The sequence below is a fragment of the Pristis pectinata genome, chromosome 10 (assembly GCF_009764475.1).
Source record: "Pristis pectinata isolate sPriPec2 chromosome 10, sPriPec2.1.pri, whole genome shotgun sequence".
In the NCBI taxonomy this organism is placed as follows: domain Eukaryota; kingdom Metazoa; phylum Chordata; class Chondrichthyes; order Rhinopristiformes; family Pristidae; genus Pristis; species Pristis pectinata.
In genome coordinates this window covers 87,930,554-87,950,277 of record NC_067414.1, presented here as the reverse complement: position 1 = coordinate 87,950,277, position 19,724 = coordinate 87,930,554, and the positions used below count along the sequence as shown (strand labels likewise).

At 41.5% G+C, this 19,724-nt stretch overlaps 2 protein-coding genes and 1 long non-coding RNA gene across 10 annotated transcripts in view; 1 reads left to right on the top strand and 2 right to left on the bottom strand.

Annotated features, from left to right (window-relative positions):
- LOC127574873 (bcl-2-like protein 11) overlaps positions 1-8,486 on the bottom strand; it is a 53,222-nt gene extending 44,736 nt beyond the window's left edge. For 3 of the 7 annotated variants that reach the window (XM_052024330.1, XM_052024329.1, XM_052024332.1), the window contains exons 1-2: positions 6,859-7,103; positions 4,362-4,744 (exon numbers count right to left, since the gene is read on the bottom strand). In XM_052024330.1, coding sequence (XP_051880290.1) covers positions 4,362-4,744; positions 6,859-6,953 — 478 coding nt within the window. In that variant the 5' untranslated portion in view covers positions 6,954-7,103. Of the gene's footprint in view, positions 1-4,361; positions 4,745-6,858; positions 7,104-8,279 lie in introns of those variants that run through there. The other 4 variants (XR_007956965.1, XM_052024333.1, XM_052024334.1 and 1 more) reach the window with 4 other exon arrangements.
- LOC127574874 (uncharacterized) overlaps positions 1-19,724 on the top strand; it is a 460,663-nt gene that overhangs the window by 394,740 nt on the left and 46,199 nt on the right. The gene's annotated exons all lie outside the window — the stretch shown is intronic.
- The window catches only part of acoxl (acyl-CoA oxidase-like), a 331,885-nt gene continuing 322,037 nt past the window's right edge, over positions 9,877-19,724 (bottom strand). Inside the window, 1 exon segment of the mRNA XM_052024328.1 lies at positions 9,877-10,976. Coding sequence (XP_051880288.1) covers positions 10,794-10,976 — 183 coding nt within the window. The 3' untranslated portion in view covers positions 9,877-10,793.

Here is a 19,724-nt window from a genome sequence, read left to right as displayed (position 1 = left end):
ATTAATTACTGTGGCACAAGAGAGAAGTGAAAGAAATAAAATCCTAGAATCCTTTCAGTTTTCCTTGGATAAGTAAACCACATTTGTTTGGTAATGATAAACTGGAACAAGTAAATGCACTATCAAATAGGTAAAAGCTCAACCACAAAAAAAATGTCCTACTGGTTAAATGGGCCAACTTCTTGACTACTGAACCTCCATCTCAGCTATCCTGAACAAATAGCTTTCTGCTGCACATTCACAACAGCCCCAAATCACCTTTCATTTTACGTAACGAAGAAAGCCTGCATGTGACTAGTAACTATTCTCTGTAGTACTGAAGAGTGAACTGCAGCACTGTATTAGCTATAATACATGGGGCAGTGACCCATGATGTGTAGTTCAAAGAGTTAGAATGAGGAACCTCCTGCCTGCATAAAACTGGTGTAAAAAAATATTAACAGTAAAACAACTCAAAATTAGTTAACAGCTTCACACTGACAATACATTTAAAGAAGATTACTGTCATTGATGCGTTACAATGAGTGCTCCAATTGTACTGTGGTGGTCGGCTGTGACCAAAAGGGTTTGCTCAGTCTGTACTTAGTTCAGAATGTTGACTCAATGCAGGTGGATGTTGGCACAAGCAGTCTCCACGAGCAAAGATTAGTTATCTTTTCGATCAATCTACCAAATGTCTGAGCCTGGTTTACAATTTTATTTTCACTTGAACACGGCTAGTTTTATGCAAGAAAGCTGCTTTAAACAAGGCTGTTGCACGCAGTTTCAAATTCAGGTGAGCAGATCCAAAATATGGTTACTGGGTCAGCTCTAAGACAATCAAATTAAAGCAGAAAGAACTCAGATAGCACAAGCTGTGGCTGAAACCGGGATATGCGGCTAGCAGAACGGAGTTAAAAGTTTATCACTTGATCCATGCACTTATGATGCTAATAGTTTTCCAGCCCCTGCTAACTTTTTACCATAAAGATTCAGTAATTCAAGAAATTAATACTGTGGTTAAGTGGTTAATAGTGAAATTAATCTGGGGCTTTCAGATAGGTCTTTCTGTGGCAACACCTATTACTAAAGTAGAAAAACTTTTTTTGGTGAAGCCAAACTGAATTAGTAATACACACACAATTTAATTTGTGATAGTGCAGCGTGTTGCACAGACGACTTTATTCATGAGCCTCATGCCAGGAAGATCACAAGACAAGGGAGCAGAAGCAGGCCATTTGGCCCATCGAGTCTGCTCCAAGGAAAGGGAAATAGAAATGAGAAATGGGGAATGGGGGAAGAAGAAAAAAAAACTATTCTAATCCCAATTACCGGCCTTATCCCCATATCCCATATAGACTCATAAAAAGGTTAAGAAAACTGCATTATCTCATGCTGTGTGGAAAACTCACTCTCGTTTTCTTATCACATTACTTTTAAATATACGTCTACTGAAAGGACAGGATAAGGATCGCTACCAAAATAATTTATTATGCAAGGCACCGCCAATAATTTTGTCCCTTGACACTGATTTGTATTTCTTCCATCTGTCCTTGATACACAGGAGGCTATTCGACCCAATGGACAGATATCTCTATTCCCCCTCTCCTTATTTCCACACAACTTATTCTTCCTCACACGAGTATCAACTCTCTTCCATTTCTTTTTGCCATTAACCTACACTAAGGGCTCATTTACAGTAACCTATTAACCTACCAGCATGTCTTAGTGATATGGGAAGAATCTGGAGCACCCGGAGGAAACACATGATCACAAAGAAAATGTGCAAACTCCACAAAGACAGCACCCAAGGTCAGGGTCAAACCTGTGTCTCTGGAGCTGAGAGGCCAAATGTCTTTTTTCTTCCTCCCACCCCACCCCCCCAACTTTGACCCATCCGCCAGTGGATCTGCTCTCCCCTCCACCCCCACACCTGCCTATCACTATTTCTTACCTGCATCTACCTACCACCACCTTGTGCTCACCCCGCCTCCCCTCTTTTGTCCACCTATCACTGCTCTGCTTTTCCCTCCTATATATTGGGTTTCCCCTTTTCCTATCTTCAGTGCTGAAGAAGGGTCCTGACCCCAAACGTTGACTGCCTGCTTTTCTCCATGGGTGCTGCCTGGCCTGCTGAGTTCCTCCAGCATCAGAGTGTTTTTCAATTACAGCGGCTTTAACTGCAGTTTCATAAGCATCAACACGAATCATCTCTAATTATTACAACTTGTCATGTGCCCAGAATTACTGGTTAAGATGTATTTCATTAATGACTAATGCATCTTGACCTCTGTAATGGAGTTTCCTGGGGTCAAAAAAGCTATTATTGAAGGTGAACTTTAAATTGGCAGCAACAGCCGCAAGTAATGTTATCCATAAATCTCCAGAGAAAAATCAGATAACCTGAAGTAAAAATCTCACAGTAACAAAGTAAAAATTAATGCAATGAAAGAAAGGCTTCATCACTTGCCTTTAGCTCCATTAAAGAACTGCTTGGTTTACGGTTTGCTGACTACAGTTACAGAGATCACTGTAATATATGACAAGCAATGATCCAAAACATGCAACTTCAACTGCTGTGCATTAAATGCAAATATCCAAAAACATTAGGCATTGGGAGGGCATAAAAGGCAGCAGACAGCATTAACCCTTACCAATTACCAAAAGGCAGGCTTCAAAATATATTTAGTGCTGGATGTCAGGTTTTTTAGGTTTCTCTTCATTCTAGGCAAAGAACAATATAACAAGATTGCAGCTGCTTCTCAATCATTGTGTGAAAGATGAAAAAGTGTTTCTGTTCAGCAAGAAGTTGCACATTTTAGTCCAGTGCTTCATTCAGCTGACACCAAAATAACAACATGTCACTCACATTTCATCAATCTTACAGATGGTTTGCATCAAGCAAGGTTTTCAATATGCAACAGCATTTAATCTCTTGCAAAACAGATCAGTGCATTCCATCCTCTGCCTCTCAGAGGCACAGCAGCTCAAATTCATTAGTGGTGAAATTGGCTGTGATTCCAATAGTGACTCTGAACAGTCTGGACAAATTCATGGATTGTTTTTAAAAACTTGTCCTCGGGCATCAACATCACATTTCAGTTGTACTGGAAATGCAAAACAGGTGTGTACAGCCAATACGCCAGTCGGGAATGAACAGGTAAAAGCCTCGAGCGGTAATTTGAAGGGAGCAAGGTGACCTGTAGAAATTATCTGTGCAAAACGAATTTAGGCCCCACAAACACCTGTATGGTATAATTCAGACAATGTTGTATTATCAAAAGCAAACCTTTGTGATCAGCCAACCATTTACTTACTATTATCGATTATAGTAAACCCAGACACTTTTTTCTTTTGACCTTTTCAACTCTATGACAATGCTCTACAATTGCAAATTAATTAGTGTAAGCAAAGTAATGTATTCCTCATTCCCTTTGCAGTTATAGTTGAGAAGTTTTGAAATCTAATCATCTACAACAGTAGAAGAATCACTGACAAAAGCAGCCTAATGTAAAGGCAGCGGAGATGAATGAATGAGATGGTGCTACCATCTACTCTGCACAAACAGTCCCCGGCTTGGTTTTGACTACACCACAATCTTTTTCAGGGTGCATTCACTGTTAGACAGTCACTGATGGGAAAAACAAAAATGCAGAGCAGTCAGCATACACTACAACTACTTAAATGATTCAAAGCCATAACTTGCTCTGTTTTTGTGCATTTCCACACCCCCCCCCCCCCCCCACATTTTCCCCTGCTGGTTCTGTTTTGATTACTTGAAGTCCTAACTTGAAGATCATCCCTGGAACTGGCAGAATTTAAGCCCTGTGTCTTTACTGGTTTTAGACACAAGGATGTGCAAAATCTAAAAAGATCAGAAATCTGTAAAAAGGTACTTAATATTTCCCAGATTATAAACCCAAAAGAAAAATTCATTCAAAATAAAACCTATTTCTTGTTATCATTTCAAAGAACAAACTATGTGGCTCAATGATTGCACTCATAGCTGATCATTTATCCTCAGCCACCTATAATCATGACTCAAAACAATGATTAAGCTTTTACAGGTAGCTGTAAATTTGTTGGGTATACTTCCAGAGTCTTGATTGAGCATATGAGCTTATGTTATACCACATGCAGAAAAGAGCATTCAAACTTCTTGGTGAAAACCTTGTCCAGTTTCATAAATATGCACCCACTTGGACCACTCCAATCAAATAGGAGACTGGTCCAACTTTGAGGCAGCTGCTGCTATAAGTTATTTCAGGAACACTGCATTGTACATACAAACGATAGGAACAACAGTGACATTCATCAACTTTATGAGCTCAGCAGAGTTTCTGTCTGCCTCTCTGTGCTACACCAAATAAGTAAACTCTTACCACGATTCTGCAAACGCTGTAGTTGTGCCAAAGCGTGCTGTGCATGGTGGATGGCTTGGCAAGCTGGGCTTGGAGTCTGTGTGGACTTGTCGCAGCCTATGGGTTTAGTCATCTGTCCGCTGTCCGCGTCAAGAGAATAACATCCGCTGGACAACCTGCTGGATCGCGGTGACGGGGCAATAGGGGAATGTGGTCCACGCAAAAAATTTACATTAAAGAGTGGACATGTCGTAACGAAGTTTGGAGACAAGTGGATACTTTCGCTAGGAGGGGTATCTCCTTCATCAGAAAGCTCACCTCTTGACATGTCTGATCTCTTGCCAAATTGTTTCCAGTCGGATCCACGCTCACTTCTGGGAAACATGCAGTGGTTGCATCGTCCCCTGTTTTAGGGAAGAAAGCAAAAATTAATACTTTTGACAGAAATGCACTATTTTTGATTCCATTGATACACATAGATTAAGAGAAAGGAACCTGCAACTCAATTTCCCTGTGCAACTTGACAATTCAGAATCCTATTTCAAATTTTGTTTCAAAATCCACATGGATCATTACAGACATTATCTGAAATCTTTCTAAATCTCCAGTCCGTGAACTATAAATTATAAATTGAGTCGTTTTCCCTATTTTTTTTTGAAAAGACATGTTCTTCATTTTTTTTTTAAAGACAGCATTAATTGTAGTAGTCCTGGAAATGAAATTAAACATAGCAGGTTAGGTACTGACATTAAATATGGATCACTGCTAGGATTAAACATAGTATGTTACTGTTGGGATTAGATTGAAAAGACCAGAAGTTGGGAGAGAATCAGAACTGCTCCTCCACTACATTTATAGCTGATCCTGGCGCCAAGTCAAATGTATACACTTGCCAACTGCTTCAAATGAATGCCTTAGGCAACTGATTTGTCAGCTTGGTCAAATTTAAACAAGTTTTGGGGTATTGCCATTAAACTGTTTTTCTTTTTCAATATTTTACCATAAAATCTCGAAGCAAAGTTGCTTGACAAGCACCAACCTTTAACAGCCTGCACAACCTGGTTTTACAGTGAAAACACACGCTTGTGGAACACATTAATGATTTACACAGATCTGAACCATAGAACATGATAGCCCAGGAGGCCATTCAGTCCACTGGATGTATGCCAGCTCTTTTGAAGAACAATCCAGTGTCCCACTCCACTGCTCTTCCCTAGTTTCTCTGCTTACTTGATCTTCATGATTTTAAGTATTTATTGCTATATTGCTTCTTGAACAGTTTTATCATTATATAATTATTCCCAAGAACTTTGAAGTTATTTCTTTGCTTCCCCCCTCCCCCATGGATAAATAAATACAAGTTAATGATTTAGAGGTGATGCAAACGTAGACACTTATTCCAGCATATTACCCTCGGGAGGAAGGAGAGAGAACATAGAACAGCACAGGAACAGGCCCTTCAGAAATGGGCCAGAAATGAAGAAAAAGTATTAAAAGAATTTCAGAACGGAGTGAAAGTAAGACCCAAGTAAAAGTTGAAAACATACACTAAAATAGACGTTGTCTACTGCAAAGACACAGTTAAAGAGAACATCACCCCAAAAACGTGCCCTCCTGTTCCGGACAAGCCAGTGTCCTGCCTGTCATTCACCAACTTCACATGCGATGATCCCTCTCGTCTATTTCTGGACATTTATATTACGCTCAGAATCTAAACCTGCAGAATTTCCATTCACTCACGTCCAGCAACGTTATCCCTGGCTAGTCCAACGCATAAATATTGATTTCATAATAAGTGCGCGTTTAAGATTCTATGCATTTATTCTTACTCTGTGTCTGACGCGAATGATTCTTCACTGATCAGACCGGATCACAAACTACAACGGATGAAAAAGCTGAACCTATGTTAAAATGAAAGGAACCATAGTCCTGGCTATGGTTAAAGAGTTACAAGGGACTCCCGGATCTGCAGCACAGTGGCCCGTTGCTTGCATCTTGCAACATTTGCTAAAAATTATTTTTCAAATTATTATATGTCACCTCTTAATTAACTTAACTAACTTCAAAGCTCAGACCGCTTTGACTGCCGCAGGCTACTTTTTTTTGGCTGAGCGCAAACGACTTCTACACTTCATGGAATCTTCAAGCGAAGTCTCTTCCTCCGGCAGAAACATTTGCCTATTCCCCCCCCACCCCCCCACCGTGCCGATGAAACTTCGGGACAATAGATGCGAGGGAGCACCAGTGGCAGGGCCTGGCGCTTTTCCTACTACGGGTCCCATTGTTCTCTCCAAACTGCTGAGCGCAGCGTTTTCAGGAGCTGGCAGCGACTCCTGCAAGTGCGTCACAGCTTCCACACTGTCAACAATACGGGCTGTGCGCCGCTCTCTGACCCTGCACTGCTGGAGCACTTCGATGCCAAAAACAAAAAAAACGTGCCCCAAACACCGCTTCAGATTCGACCCGTGCAACATACGCAATGTTCCTCCTCCGCAAAAAAATCTCTCCTTAAACCTACCTGCTGTAACGTACAACGTTGCAACTATAACAACTTTTCCCATGCCTATTACAGTAGAGACTAGTTTTGCGTCCCGTGTTGCAATCACTGTACATTGTTCGAGTTTTCTTTTGGGGGGTAGTGTTGGGGGGGGGGGGTACGATGCAAACTATAGTCAGGTACTCCAACTCCCAGAGTTCAGTACACGTCCGTCGTCTTTGTCTGCGAGTTTCAGACGCCTCCGGAGAGAGACCGCAATCTCACTCCAAAACAGCACGCTTCAGTCCAGCAGACCGAAGCCGGCGTTTGATTGACAGGTCTTGGATGCCGGCTCCCGGGGCGGCGGGGAGTGCGGGAACCAATCAGCGTCCGGCGCGCCGCACAGGCCGGCCGGCCGGCAGCGCCAGCCCCGGGGAGCGTGACGTAGTGGCTCGCCATTGGCCGCTCGCGTTCCCCTCTCTCTCTCTCGCTGCTTGTTTACACACTGGCGTTGTGTCACATGCGCAAAGCGCGGATCGCGGGAGTCGCACGGTCACGGGGTGCGGGCAGACAGAGACAGAGAGAGAAGCAGCACAGGAGACTTTGCAGCACTAGCCAGCTCACACCAAACACCGTCAACGCCCATAACCCGGCATTCGACATATCTATACACTGCAATGCATTGTTATACCAAATCCATCCTCACTTACACGCATCATTTACAATTAAAAACCCGTCGACTTGTACCCACTTTAATGAAGCACTTAAAGCACAAATTCAGATTTACCCCTTTTCGCTTTCTCGACCCGGCAATAATGAGGCCGGTAAATCCCGATTTCTCAATTTGCAGCTCAAGTTAACGCGCACACTGGACAACGCAATTAACCAAACACCACCCCCCCCCACTTAAAAATAAAAAAAATAAGTGGCTTTAGTGACAATATTTCAATCGCAGTCCAAAAGCGATTGGGGAAGTTTAAAAGAATTTTACTTGGGGCGAGAGTGATGCAGGGTTAAGTGCACCGTGGGTTCAAAAGACAATTAAAAAGCGCAAAAGCATACGCATTGTTGCGCCTAAAGCGGCTTTGAGCAACGTTATTAAATGATATCTGGCAGTGTGCAACATAGATTTATAGGTGCGTGTGAGGAAAGAGTCCCAACTCTCCAACTTTCGGTCGGTCGCCTACGTAAACCACATGTGCTTTTGTTATTCTGCCGTGGAGCGAATTTTGCACCCGCCGGACAATAAACAGGCACAAGCCCAGCCCCAACCCCGCTGCAAAAGCTACACTCCGCACGCCAATCAAAACATTACCCCAAATTTCTTTAAAAGAATAATAATCAAAGTCCAGAGAGGATGAGAGGTATCGGCACGGTCAGGGAAACAACAACTTTTTAACCACCCATTTCACACTGTCCTATTTATATACAACATCGTTTTTTTTAAATGATATTTTTCTCACCCCGACAACCTGAAGCGAATAAAAGTCTCTGTTTGTTCTTGACTGCAAGTGGGCTCACCTGCCGGTTTGACTTTTTGTTTTGAAGCTCACGAAGGCTCGCAGACGCTTGAGATCACTTTACAGCGGCTGCCGCGGGTGTGTGCGTGTGTATGTGTGTGCGAGTACGGCACTGATCGCCCCGGGTCTCAGCAATGCTCCAATGAGCCGATTCTCCTCCTCCCTCCCTCCCTCTGCCGCCTCCCCCCTGGTCACGCCCAATGAGAGGCTGAACATAACACACACATATATACACACACATGCATGTACGCACACATTTATATAGTACACTTAAAACCAAGCTCCGCCTTAAAGGGGGCAAGTCAGGATAGGTAGACGGAGATTTTGGATAGGTGGGCGTTTGGATTTTGTTTACAGTTTTGGTGGTGGTGAGGGGAGGGGGTTGTGTTGAGGAGGGGGGAGGGTTGTTCGTGGAGAGATGGACAGACAATGCGTTGAGGAACTGAACACACGCCTACGGAGACAAGTCCAGGAAACGATCGATGTATATATAATTTTCAGAAAATTTGTTTTGATTTCAGCCTTGATGGTTTCTGAACTGTTGTATGGCACCGTAGAGCAGGGAGCTAGCGGGTTCGCTGTGCAGTGGGCAATAGGGTGGATGGGTTAGTGACATCTCCATGTCACTGAAAGCAGAACCCCTTTACGTAGAAATAATGAAAGAAATAATACTGAGGAGAATTCTAGGCAGTGTGCACTTGGTATCGTTGAACCTAAGGCTCGTTTCCTTAACAAAAAAAAAGTAAAGCGGCGAGGTTCAACCTGCAGCCCAGCAGCCAGAACGAGGGGAAGGGATCAAAAAGACGGCGTAACCCGGTCTCGGAGGAGGGATGCGGGGGAGGCTCCGAGATTTGAAACTTTAAGGAGACTCTTGGGTTTGCAAGTGGTTGGGTGCGTGGACCGGTACTTTCGGAAGGCGCGATTAGATTTAAATCGATAGAGCTATTATAGCAGGGCGTTCTCCAACAAATCGAGCTGAGGGAGAAACGAATAGGATCGAAGCCGGGCGGGGAACATTAATGATTAATAAAGTGGCGAAATCCGCGCTTGTCAGGTGAATAAAGATGCGCTGTTTGGCTTCAGAGGATGCTTGCACTTAATAAAATAGCAACCGGCCTGTAAATCGATCGGGTGGGAGGTTTCCTTTCATTACTTTATCATCGCCAAGTTGAAAAAAAGTAGATTTAGGTGGGGGAAGTTTAGATAGGATTATGGTCATTATCGGAACTTTCTTTTTGAATGCGAGATATAAGTAAAGACGAATCGACTCACAAGCACTTTTGAAGAGCCGAAATGCTGCCGCTGATCTTTCCCCTCAATTAAAACATTTTAATAAAATAACCCTTTAAGCTGAGAGCGGCCAAACACTCCTGATGTTAAATGGGGATGGAAATCTTAGCAATATAAAAGAGCACTAGAACAGAAAGACGGAAAGTACTAAATGAAAATTGTTATTTAAAGTTACCGCAGCTAAGAATTACCATGCATGAAAATACATCGTCATATCAAAAAAAGCCTACACAGTCTTTAGGTTGTAATCATTGAAAGTATAGTGCACTTGGCGGATAGGATTCTATTTATTATATTTACAGAGTACAATGGTTTGCAATTATGCTTTATTTCCTTGCATACGAGGGGTACCGCTCAGAAATAGCGCGGTAGGAATGACTGAATGCGCTTAAAGTTAATGATTGTAGGGAGATATTTGTATACATAAACTTAATCGCGAGGCTTCGTTATGCTCTGGTTTACATCGGTAATTCCAGCGCTGCGGTTAGTACTTATGTATAAGCGCCGTTTTACTTCCAGTATATTGGTTAAATGTGGGTACTGTAAAACAACTTGAGAGTCGCTCTTCAGCGCGGGTTGGACCAACTACCACAAATCGTTAAATGAACACTGTACAATGCCTATAGCAATTATATAAAATGCCTTGAAATTATGCATACACCGAAAGAAGAAAAAGATCGATACATTTTAACAAAACCGCAAGTTTCATTTTCAAAAAGAGAATTAAAAAAACCCTGTTTGAAGCCCTCTGATCATTCCTATAGTCTTTCCTTCTGAATGTTTATGTGTACATCGGTTCTTGCGCAGAGGCGGTGTTTTTGGTCTTTTCAAGGGAGGCTTGGTCTGAAAGAGATAGTTATCAACTGAGAAAGTAGCGCTGTCCACCCACACGAACCAGCCAAGTCAAAAACCCGCATGATAACAGATTGGGGCACACGAATACAACCGACCCGTCTGGAATGAAAATGTGTTTATTTTAATCTCTGTGTATATATATTTTTTCATTCCCAATATATCTAGATATCTTCAGTGGGATAATGTCCGTTTCCGTGGAAATCAATATACTTCATGCTACTTAGCTCAAAACAAACCGATCATAGTTATGACAGTTTCATGATGTTGAAAGTAGCCTAGATTAAAAGCACGGTCTGGCAACTCCGACGGCATTTATAGTTTGGCGCGGGTTTTGGCGAGGCTGGGATGATCCAAGTGAGGTTTGGGATAGAAAGCCCAGGTTGCCCGGGGGTTGGCTATACCGGCTATCGGAGCATGGACTGTCACCGAGGGGATGTTGAAAGCCGAGAGCACCGTCAGGGCGTCATCCTTCGCCGACCTGCAAAGCTCGGTTAGCTGAAACAAACAAGCGGTGATATCAGATGGAGAGCGAAGCGCGGGATATTATCACCACAATATACATTTTAAAAAAAACTAGACACCCGCTCGCAATGGTACTGCGGGGCGATGTTATACAAACGCCCGGCTGATCCGCCCCGGCTTAGTGTAGTGCAGGTGAATGCGAGCCGCTGTACAATAACACTTCATCCTAAAACGGGCTGCACATTTCTATTTTCAATTGTGGAGTAATTTTCTTGCCTTAGTAAAGATTTAAACGGTCTGCTTCACCCTATACCCTCCCCTCTAAAATTTTCTCACTAAAGGCACCCGCAACAGTTGACTAGGTGTCCCCGCGAGAGTGATTTAACTCGCGCTGCTCCCCGCCACGTTAAATATACCTTGTATTATTTTCATTTTCACTCGGTTTCTGCGTAAACAAAAAACTGAAGATGCAACTTGACATCGGTGCGGTATTAAGTCCTGAGTTTAAACGCGCACTTTAAACGAACGCCTTAAACATCTCTGCAGAAAGCACCCAGCAATGTCCCGGCGCCCGTCCATCCACGCAGAGAGGAGTCTTTAGTTACTCCCCGAGGTTTATATTCGTGTGTATAGATGTTGCACTAGGTTTAGCCTTATATTGATTGTGTAGGCAGATTGTTTCGAAATGATTCAGGTTGTGGTTGTGTGAAATTTCATCTGTATTGCTCCTGTACTCTAGTTCTCGTTTATTAAAAGTTATTCTTTATAGATTAAAAAAAGCAAGTAGAATTTATATTTATTTCTGGTCAAGAGAAGACGCGGCCAGATTCGCTATAGGTTTAAAACAAAATCGCAGTGCAATTTATAAACCGCGGGATTATGAAATAGGTCTGATAATTTATATTGTATAAATGTCATGTATGGAAGCCTCACGGGTGTCACCGAGCCAGTCAGCAATGCAGTAAAATACCATCCAAACATAGGCTAAACAAGCATTTAATACTGAGTTGCAAAAGCGTCATTTATCGCCCCTCTAAACATCCACATACTGTCGGCATCTGGTCCGATTAAAAAGTGACACAAAACTGTTCAGGCGCATTTCAGTCCTGCTGCCTTCAAAGTAAAAATAAATCAAATTATTCACCTATAAAGTGGAAAAAATTCATGAAAGGAAGGCATTTAGATGTTCTATTACACACAGAGGTTTGGATTTCCCCTATTAAAAGCAAAAAAAAATCAACTATTTTAGCATTAGATTTCGAAACTTTGCTATCAAAATAAATAAGAACGGAAGCTTATATCCAATGTTACCTGTTTGTGAATGTATACGATAATTTCGTGCTATCTAATCAATGCACTCTTACTAAAGATTATTCATATAGCGAGCATTCTTGTATTAATGGTTTGCGCAGAAAGGAAGCGTTTTGGGTATCATTTGGCTCCTACATCTTTTTAAAAAAAACAAAAAAGAATCACTATTTTTGATAAACTTGCACGCAGAATAGTGAATGCACTTCAAAGTAATTCACCCTCTGATGTCTCAGAGATGCAAGGTTTTTCTTCTACAATCTGCACCAGTAAATCGCTTGAAAACAACGACAGGACCAAATGCAAAAGTCCCAAAATCCAAACGCAAGCAGAAGATAGGAACAGGCTGCTGGCAAATTTGTAAACATCCGGCTGGAATGCATTTTGCAGATATATGATAAAAATGTCTTAGTAAGGCAAGGCAGTAATAAAGGAACACAGATCGCTGGAATGAGAAAGTCAGAATCCTGTACCTTGAGGTGGTTACACTCAAAACAGGGGGTTCTTAGGTCATCTCTCACCAGAGAAAAACCAATGATAACTATTTATTATAGAGCGGACCCCCTAATTATTTAAGAAATACAACCAATTACTGCATGGGGGGGGGGTGTGGGACGTGGGCGGGGGGTGAGAGGAGAATAGTTTTCCTTCCGCCAGCTTTATTTCCTTACATAAAAGACTCGCTGCTTTTCTATTAGTTCCCTTCCTTGTGGCAAATAGCAGCAGTTAGGTATTTCTGTTGATTGCTATAAGGTGGGGTGGGGGAGTGGGGTTGGAGCTGTTTACCAAAGACAGATGAATAGGGTAAAAGGAATGCTTTACGAAGGTTCAGCTAGCCGCGGCTTAAAAGATATTTTTGTCCGCTGAGAAATTCTCAGGTTTTGTAAAAGAGTAATGCACAGAGTGTTGACAGTTTCTGAATTTCTTGTTTTTCCGGGAGAGCAGACTGTGTGACAAACCTTTATTCCTCGCCAATATCACTGGTTATTGACTCTGTGCTGAGGTCATATTCAATGGGTGGTCTTTGAACTCTGATACTCCACCTATGATCAATATGACGGCTTATTTGACTGCAGGTGGAGACCAATTGTACTCGTGCCCAACCAGTCCTTACTCAATGTCCCACATACTTTCGGCACACTTTACCGTCTATAAGCAGCAGGAACCTTGCATGATTTCTATTCCTAGTTGAGGATGATATGGACCAGGAATCAACACTGAGACTTTCAGTGAGATCCTCACTATCAACTTAAATTAAAGGACTTAACTTGCAAACAATATTAATATTGATGAAAAACATGGACAGACCTAAAAGACCTGCATATCTACTTCTGCCATAACAATTTAGTCATAACGCTTGAGTGTTTACTAATGACAAATGCAAAGGTATTGAAATGTTCCACTTATCTCAGCGGAACATAATTCAATCTAAATATAGCTTGTTATTGAACAAAAGTATTGGTCCAAATCCAAATGCTTGGATGAAAGATTAGCAATGGGAATCTCGGGATGCATCTTATTACACAATCTCTCAGTCTGAGATAGGTTGGGTTTGAATGGACCAGGCGCTTTGTGGATTAAAAGCTTCCGTCACTTCAAGTATAATCGCACTTCAAAATGGGCACCGTAAATTCAGAGAGAAAATAATTGTCCTGAGACTGCAGGGGAATACGTGCACTGAGATTGTGAATCAATCATAATATTCAAGCATACCTCATGCTACTGATATTTAAGAATAGGTCCCTCCATAACTTGTCCTACTAAATCTACCCAAAATGGATCTGAACAGTACATCTTCATTGAATGTTAACAGAGGCTTGCTAATTACTATTTTGCATATTCCTAGATCAACACAAGATAATCAATAAATGACTCTTTAAGTTGTTCTGATGCAGTTCTGGTTCACCAATGAGCTAAGTAGTTTCAGTTGAAATGGAATTGAAAGCCACTATAGTTGGACTAGCCAGGAGAAAAATTCGTGAGGGTTCCCTGTTCTCTCCCTTCCTGTGACTCCAGCTGGAGTAAGTGAATGAATGGGTGTGTGTTTGGCTGGGTGGGAAGAGGAGGGCATGCTAGGGGACATCAGATCTTCAAGAAAGATAAATCTGGTTGGAGAACCTACAGAGGTGCAGGAAGAGTCATCATAATGATCCTCCTCAACTCCCTCCTCCCAGTGGCTGCAGAACCACCCTGTAGTCCAGTGTCCACCCAGTGGCACAGTAGATATGATCTTCATTGCATGTGAACTCCAGGGAGCAGAACCAACCATCATATATGGTCTTTTTTTTTGACCTCACAAAAGCCTTTGACTCTGCTAATTGGGAGTGATTATGAAGCATCCTTCCCAGCTTTGGCTGCCTACAGAAATTTGCCTCCCAACAAATTTCTGCCACATGATGACATGGAAGCCATAATTTAACCAGTGGGTCCACAACATTCCCAATCTCGGCATCCACTATCTGCAGTCTCTTGTGTCTCCATTCTCAGTCTCAGTGCATCAAGCAAGGCTGTACCATCCACTGCACCATACAGTCAATATTAAAAAATTGTCCTAGCTTATGAACTATTTGTCTTCCTAATATCGGTGGCTCCAGCTATTCAAAAAGGGCAAAATGCATTTGTAGCTATTCACTGTGATATTCATACCTCATAATTATCTATAGTGTCCTTTAAAACTGAAAATATACCTTTGTTCCTTTCTGGAATAAAGGATTGAGGTCCTTTGGGGGTACTGCACATAGGAAGCACAATAAAATTAAGACCAATTTATAAATGATCTGTTAATGATTTCACTTCTTGTTGCACTAAAAAATCTTCTCTCCCTTATTACAACTGGAAAACAGCTTTACCTGAAATGATATTTTTAAAGATACCATTGGCTTGATATGTATTTCCAACGGTTTCTGTTTTTATTTCATACTGCTGTCTTCTCTTCTTTCTCTAAAATCTACAGTCATAATAGTGAATTGGCTTTCTTGCACCATCTCACACAAACTCAAACAGCACTCTTTGGTTATGTGCCTGACAGACTAAAACACATTTATTATAGAAAACTAAAGTACACCACTAAAACAAATGCAGTGCTCCATTAAACTTCAAAGGACTTTGTCAAACAGCTAAGGCTGCAGAAGGTCAGGAACCATTAGAATGGATCTCTCCTCTCACAACAATCTACTTTGCCTAAAATACACTCTTCTGTTAGTTAGTCATTGCCTTTCTCACAGCTTCAGCTCACAGTCACCCAGCTTCAAAGATACAGCTGCTGGATTTTCCACTATACAGAGTGACTCATCCACTTTACTTGTCTTTTCAGTTCCCATACATCCAAAAGTTACTTCTGGTGAAATAATATTGAAAAGTGGACTGAAAAACTGTGCAGGACAATGGCAATGTGACTGTGATGGACTGTAACCACACTGAGAAAATTCACACACAGATGCCTATGCTGCATGCTGCTTTGTTGTATATCCAGCCCTTTGGGAGAGGTGCCTTTATCTGATGAGGCCTCAGAGGCCTCAGACACACAGACCTGCTTGGTCTGTACACGCAGCATGACGTCTCCAGAGACACACTTACCTTAATCGGGCCAGAAGTAGACAAGCTAATAATTACAGAAATGGGGCTCAAAAAGCAGCTTGTAGATTCCCTTATCTGATAAAAGACCAATTACGCAGCTAACAAAAAAAAGTAATAAAATTCCTTGAAATAAGGAAGACAGCTGGCAATGGAAGATTTGTTTTATTAACTATTGGATGTCATACCTGCAGTTCCTATTCAACAAACCTCAATGTTTCCTTCCAAAATTTGTGAAAGAATACAAAAGTAAGTTCCTTTTGTGTTGTGACATCATTTCCATGTTCAATATTTTGAGTGGGTTTGTGGACATATGTTAAACGATTCTGTGATGTATCCTTGAGGTAGCAATCTTCAAAATCTGTTTTACAATGTGGCTAGAATAGACCTTCCTCTGTCATGCCTGTACATTACATTGATGATTGTAACAAAAGCATTTCATTGGCTGTAAAAAGGCTTGGCTTGGACTAAGGCTGGAAATAATGTTTTTTTAAAGCATGGTAAGATTTGTTTTCTTGTTGGAAAATATATCAAAACCAGTTTTAAACTCGTGTAGAAATTTGAATAGTGTTTACTTCACCTGCTTCCTAAGCACTCTGCTAATATATTTAGCTGAGATTATTAAAGGTTCCTGGTGCTCACATGCAAGGTCTCGGCTGTTGGAAGGAAGTGAATGCCAATAAATTGGCTGCTGCTCAAGCACAATGGACTCGCCTCATGACGTTAGTCCATTATGTAATGAAATCATCATGAAACAACAGGTGTGTGCTAAAGTGTTTAAAATACACATGCCGGCGAGAGGGTAGGAGGTTTGTGTCAAATCCCCAAAGATAAGGCACAGGCTGTATTCTCTGTCCTATAAGGCAAAAGGCCAAGAAAAATAATGGCCACCTGTCTAACAAAATGTGCCAATTTTCCTAGGTATCCAATCACAGCCTGAGGGAGATTAGGGCTGCAAAAACCTGTGTTCTATAATCAGTGTAAAGGACACTATAGATTTCAGTCATGCATAAGAGATTTTATTTGCTAATTAGCGTAATGTTGCTCATCTATTATTATGCATATTTTCTGGGGAGGATCTTCCTCTCCCCCAAAGTTGCCAGACTTCTGGCGCACTATTGCTTCTAGCATAAACCTGGTCGCAGTGCAAGAGGGATTGACAGCTGGTGAGGCTCAGCTGCCCCTGACTAACCGGCTGTTAAAGCTGTTACTGGAATTGTAAAAGTATTTGACATTAACAAATTTTCTGAAACACCTAGAAGCCATTAAAGTCAGAATAATGTTAAAAGAAAAATTAAATGCAATGAAATGCACATGCACACACTTCAAATTAATTAACAGCATTTAAACTAAGTTAATCAAATGAAATAAAAAGTTCCACTGACTGTTTTTTAGACGGCCAAAATATCTCCTTTGTTTTGATGCAAGTGCTGTATGCATCCAGGCTAAGTGGGCAGATTTCCCTGCCTCAGAATTGGGAATTCTGTGGAAGTTTGCAGTACTCTTGTTGGATTCTCTGAGGAATCCACTGATGCATCTCTGGGATAGTCGGAGGCTTGGAAAGTGCTGCTGCTGGCTTCAGCCCACGCCAGAGCTGGATATCTGAACGTCTGTAGAGGTACGTGGGTAAGTCCCAGGAGAAGCGATGGCGCCAGGCAGAAGATCTTCCCCAAGCGACAAACAATCTCCTGGAGGAACTCAGTGGGTTGAGCAGCATCCATGGGGCGGGTGAACAGAATTGTTGATGTTTTGGATCGAAACCCTGCATCAAGTCCTGATGTGGGGTTTCGACCTGAACAGTCAACAATTCCTTTCCCCCCCACAGATGCTGTTCGACCTGCTGAATTCCTCTGGAAGATTGTTTGTTGCTCCAGATTCCACCATCTGCAGTCTTTTGTATCTCCAGCAGTTCTTCCCCATTGTGTGTAATCAATGTGTGGTCTACTTACCATCCAATATTTAAAAATGCAGTGCTGTAGATACCCTTGAAATGTGAAAAGAAACTGGAAGCCACTTCTCCAAAAAGCTGTGGATGGAAGTACAATTGGAGCTTTCAAGACAATTCAATTTGTTTCTGTTATGTAAGGCTATGGCACACTTCTAAAGGATGTGCAGGAACAGACAAAGCAGAATGGATCTTTGCGAGTGATCGGATGAACTGTGAGAGAAGCCAACAAAGCATATGCAATTCTGTGAGTTATAAACAGAAGAATAACGAAGAAAACAGAGAAGTTAGTTTGAATGTTTATGAAACACTTGTTAGATCACAGCTGGAGCACTTGTGTCCAGTTTGATTACCGTACTTTGAGAAGAGATTGCTGGAATATTTGCAGGGACAAGGGATTTGGCTATAAGATTAGAAAGGTGGAGCTGGGATTATTCTCCTTGATCTATTTTTCCCAGTACATTTTCCACAACAAGAGGAGAAGTGGCACTTGCCGAATTCCAGGAGTCTTTCACTCCTGCCCAGTTTCTTTGATGAGAAGAACATAGACTTGGCACTATTGTGGAATTGGGAGGGGGGCATCACTTGCCAAACCTTCCATCAATTAATCTTAAGATGCTTCAAACTCAAGATGCAGGCTTGCAGTGCAAAAGTCAGATCCTGGACACAAAGGCATCAAGAACGTTGCAGGACCAACAATTTTCATAAGCCCCACCCTAAACTTCTGTCGGTAATAAATATCTTATCTTATGATTTCCACTTGTTACTTCCAAAATTTGCATGCAGACGGCTTCAAATAGAGAACACTTGTGTATAAAAAGATACACAACCTACTGAAGATGGAGTTTTTCTCTGGTGTCCTTCAACCTTTGAAGGGGACATGACTGGGTTCAGCACACAGCGTTTATCATTCGCAAAGGGGGATAATGTTTTGCAGTTTCTTCTTTTGTTAATATTTGTTTTGATAATGAATAAAGTTTATTTTTGAAATATTAATTGAAATATAAAGACGTACGGGTAGGTTAATTTGGGTTTAAAATGGATGGCGCGGACTCGTTGGGCCGGAAGGGCCTGTTACCACGCTGTAAATAAAATTTAAATTTAAATTTAAAAAATTCTAATATTTACCTAAAACAAACAAGATAGTGAGGAAGCAAGTGAGACATTAAAGAAATGATTTTTGTTGTATTTTACAAAGCTCAGTTTATGGTGTAAAACAGCTCCTTGTCACCACTGACTTTATAGTTATGTTGAACATTGAATCTGAGCAGTGCAGAAATGTTTAACAGCGGTGTTGTCTGCTAAAACTCCTGATGTAACATCAGCACAAAACTGGGGAAAGGGCATGAAAATCTGTTCATCCATTTCTCTGGGGTTTTGCTAATGCCAGGCTGATGTTGGAAAAGAGGATTGGAAATACCCCCATGGGAGTTCTAGATAATGTGACCGTTTTCCCCATACCCTCAGGTTCCCAGACTGTCAATTTTATTCAGACTAGTTTTTTTTTCTAAATCTCTTGCCTCTCTGCTGCATTTTCCTGCACTGGCTAATTTTAGCTCATAAACAACTGCAGCAATATCCTTATTTTATGCTCTCTTCCAATTCCTTTGCTTAAATTGAGGAATAAGGGAAATAACACCTTCAACCCATGGGAAGGACTGTTCTCCAGACATAAGAAAGGCATTGATTTATATCAGGTCTAAACTTTTCTGACCACAATTACAATGAACTTCTGTGCAATTAGAGTGGCATTCATCCAATTCAGGTCTTTCGCACATCCCCCCAGTATTCATTGCTCCCACTTTGTTTCAGGTGTCTAGGTCCTCAACCTTCTCTAATTTTAAAAGTTCTCCTTAAAATATCTTTGCACAGGCTTGCTTCAAACACTCAATTTTGATAACACATTTGGATGCTTCACCATTTTAAAAATGTACTAAAAAATGCCTGTTATTATA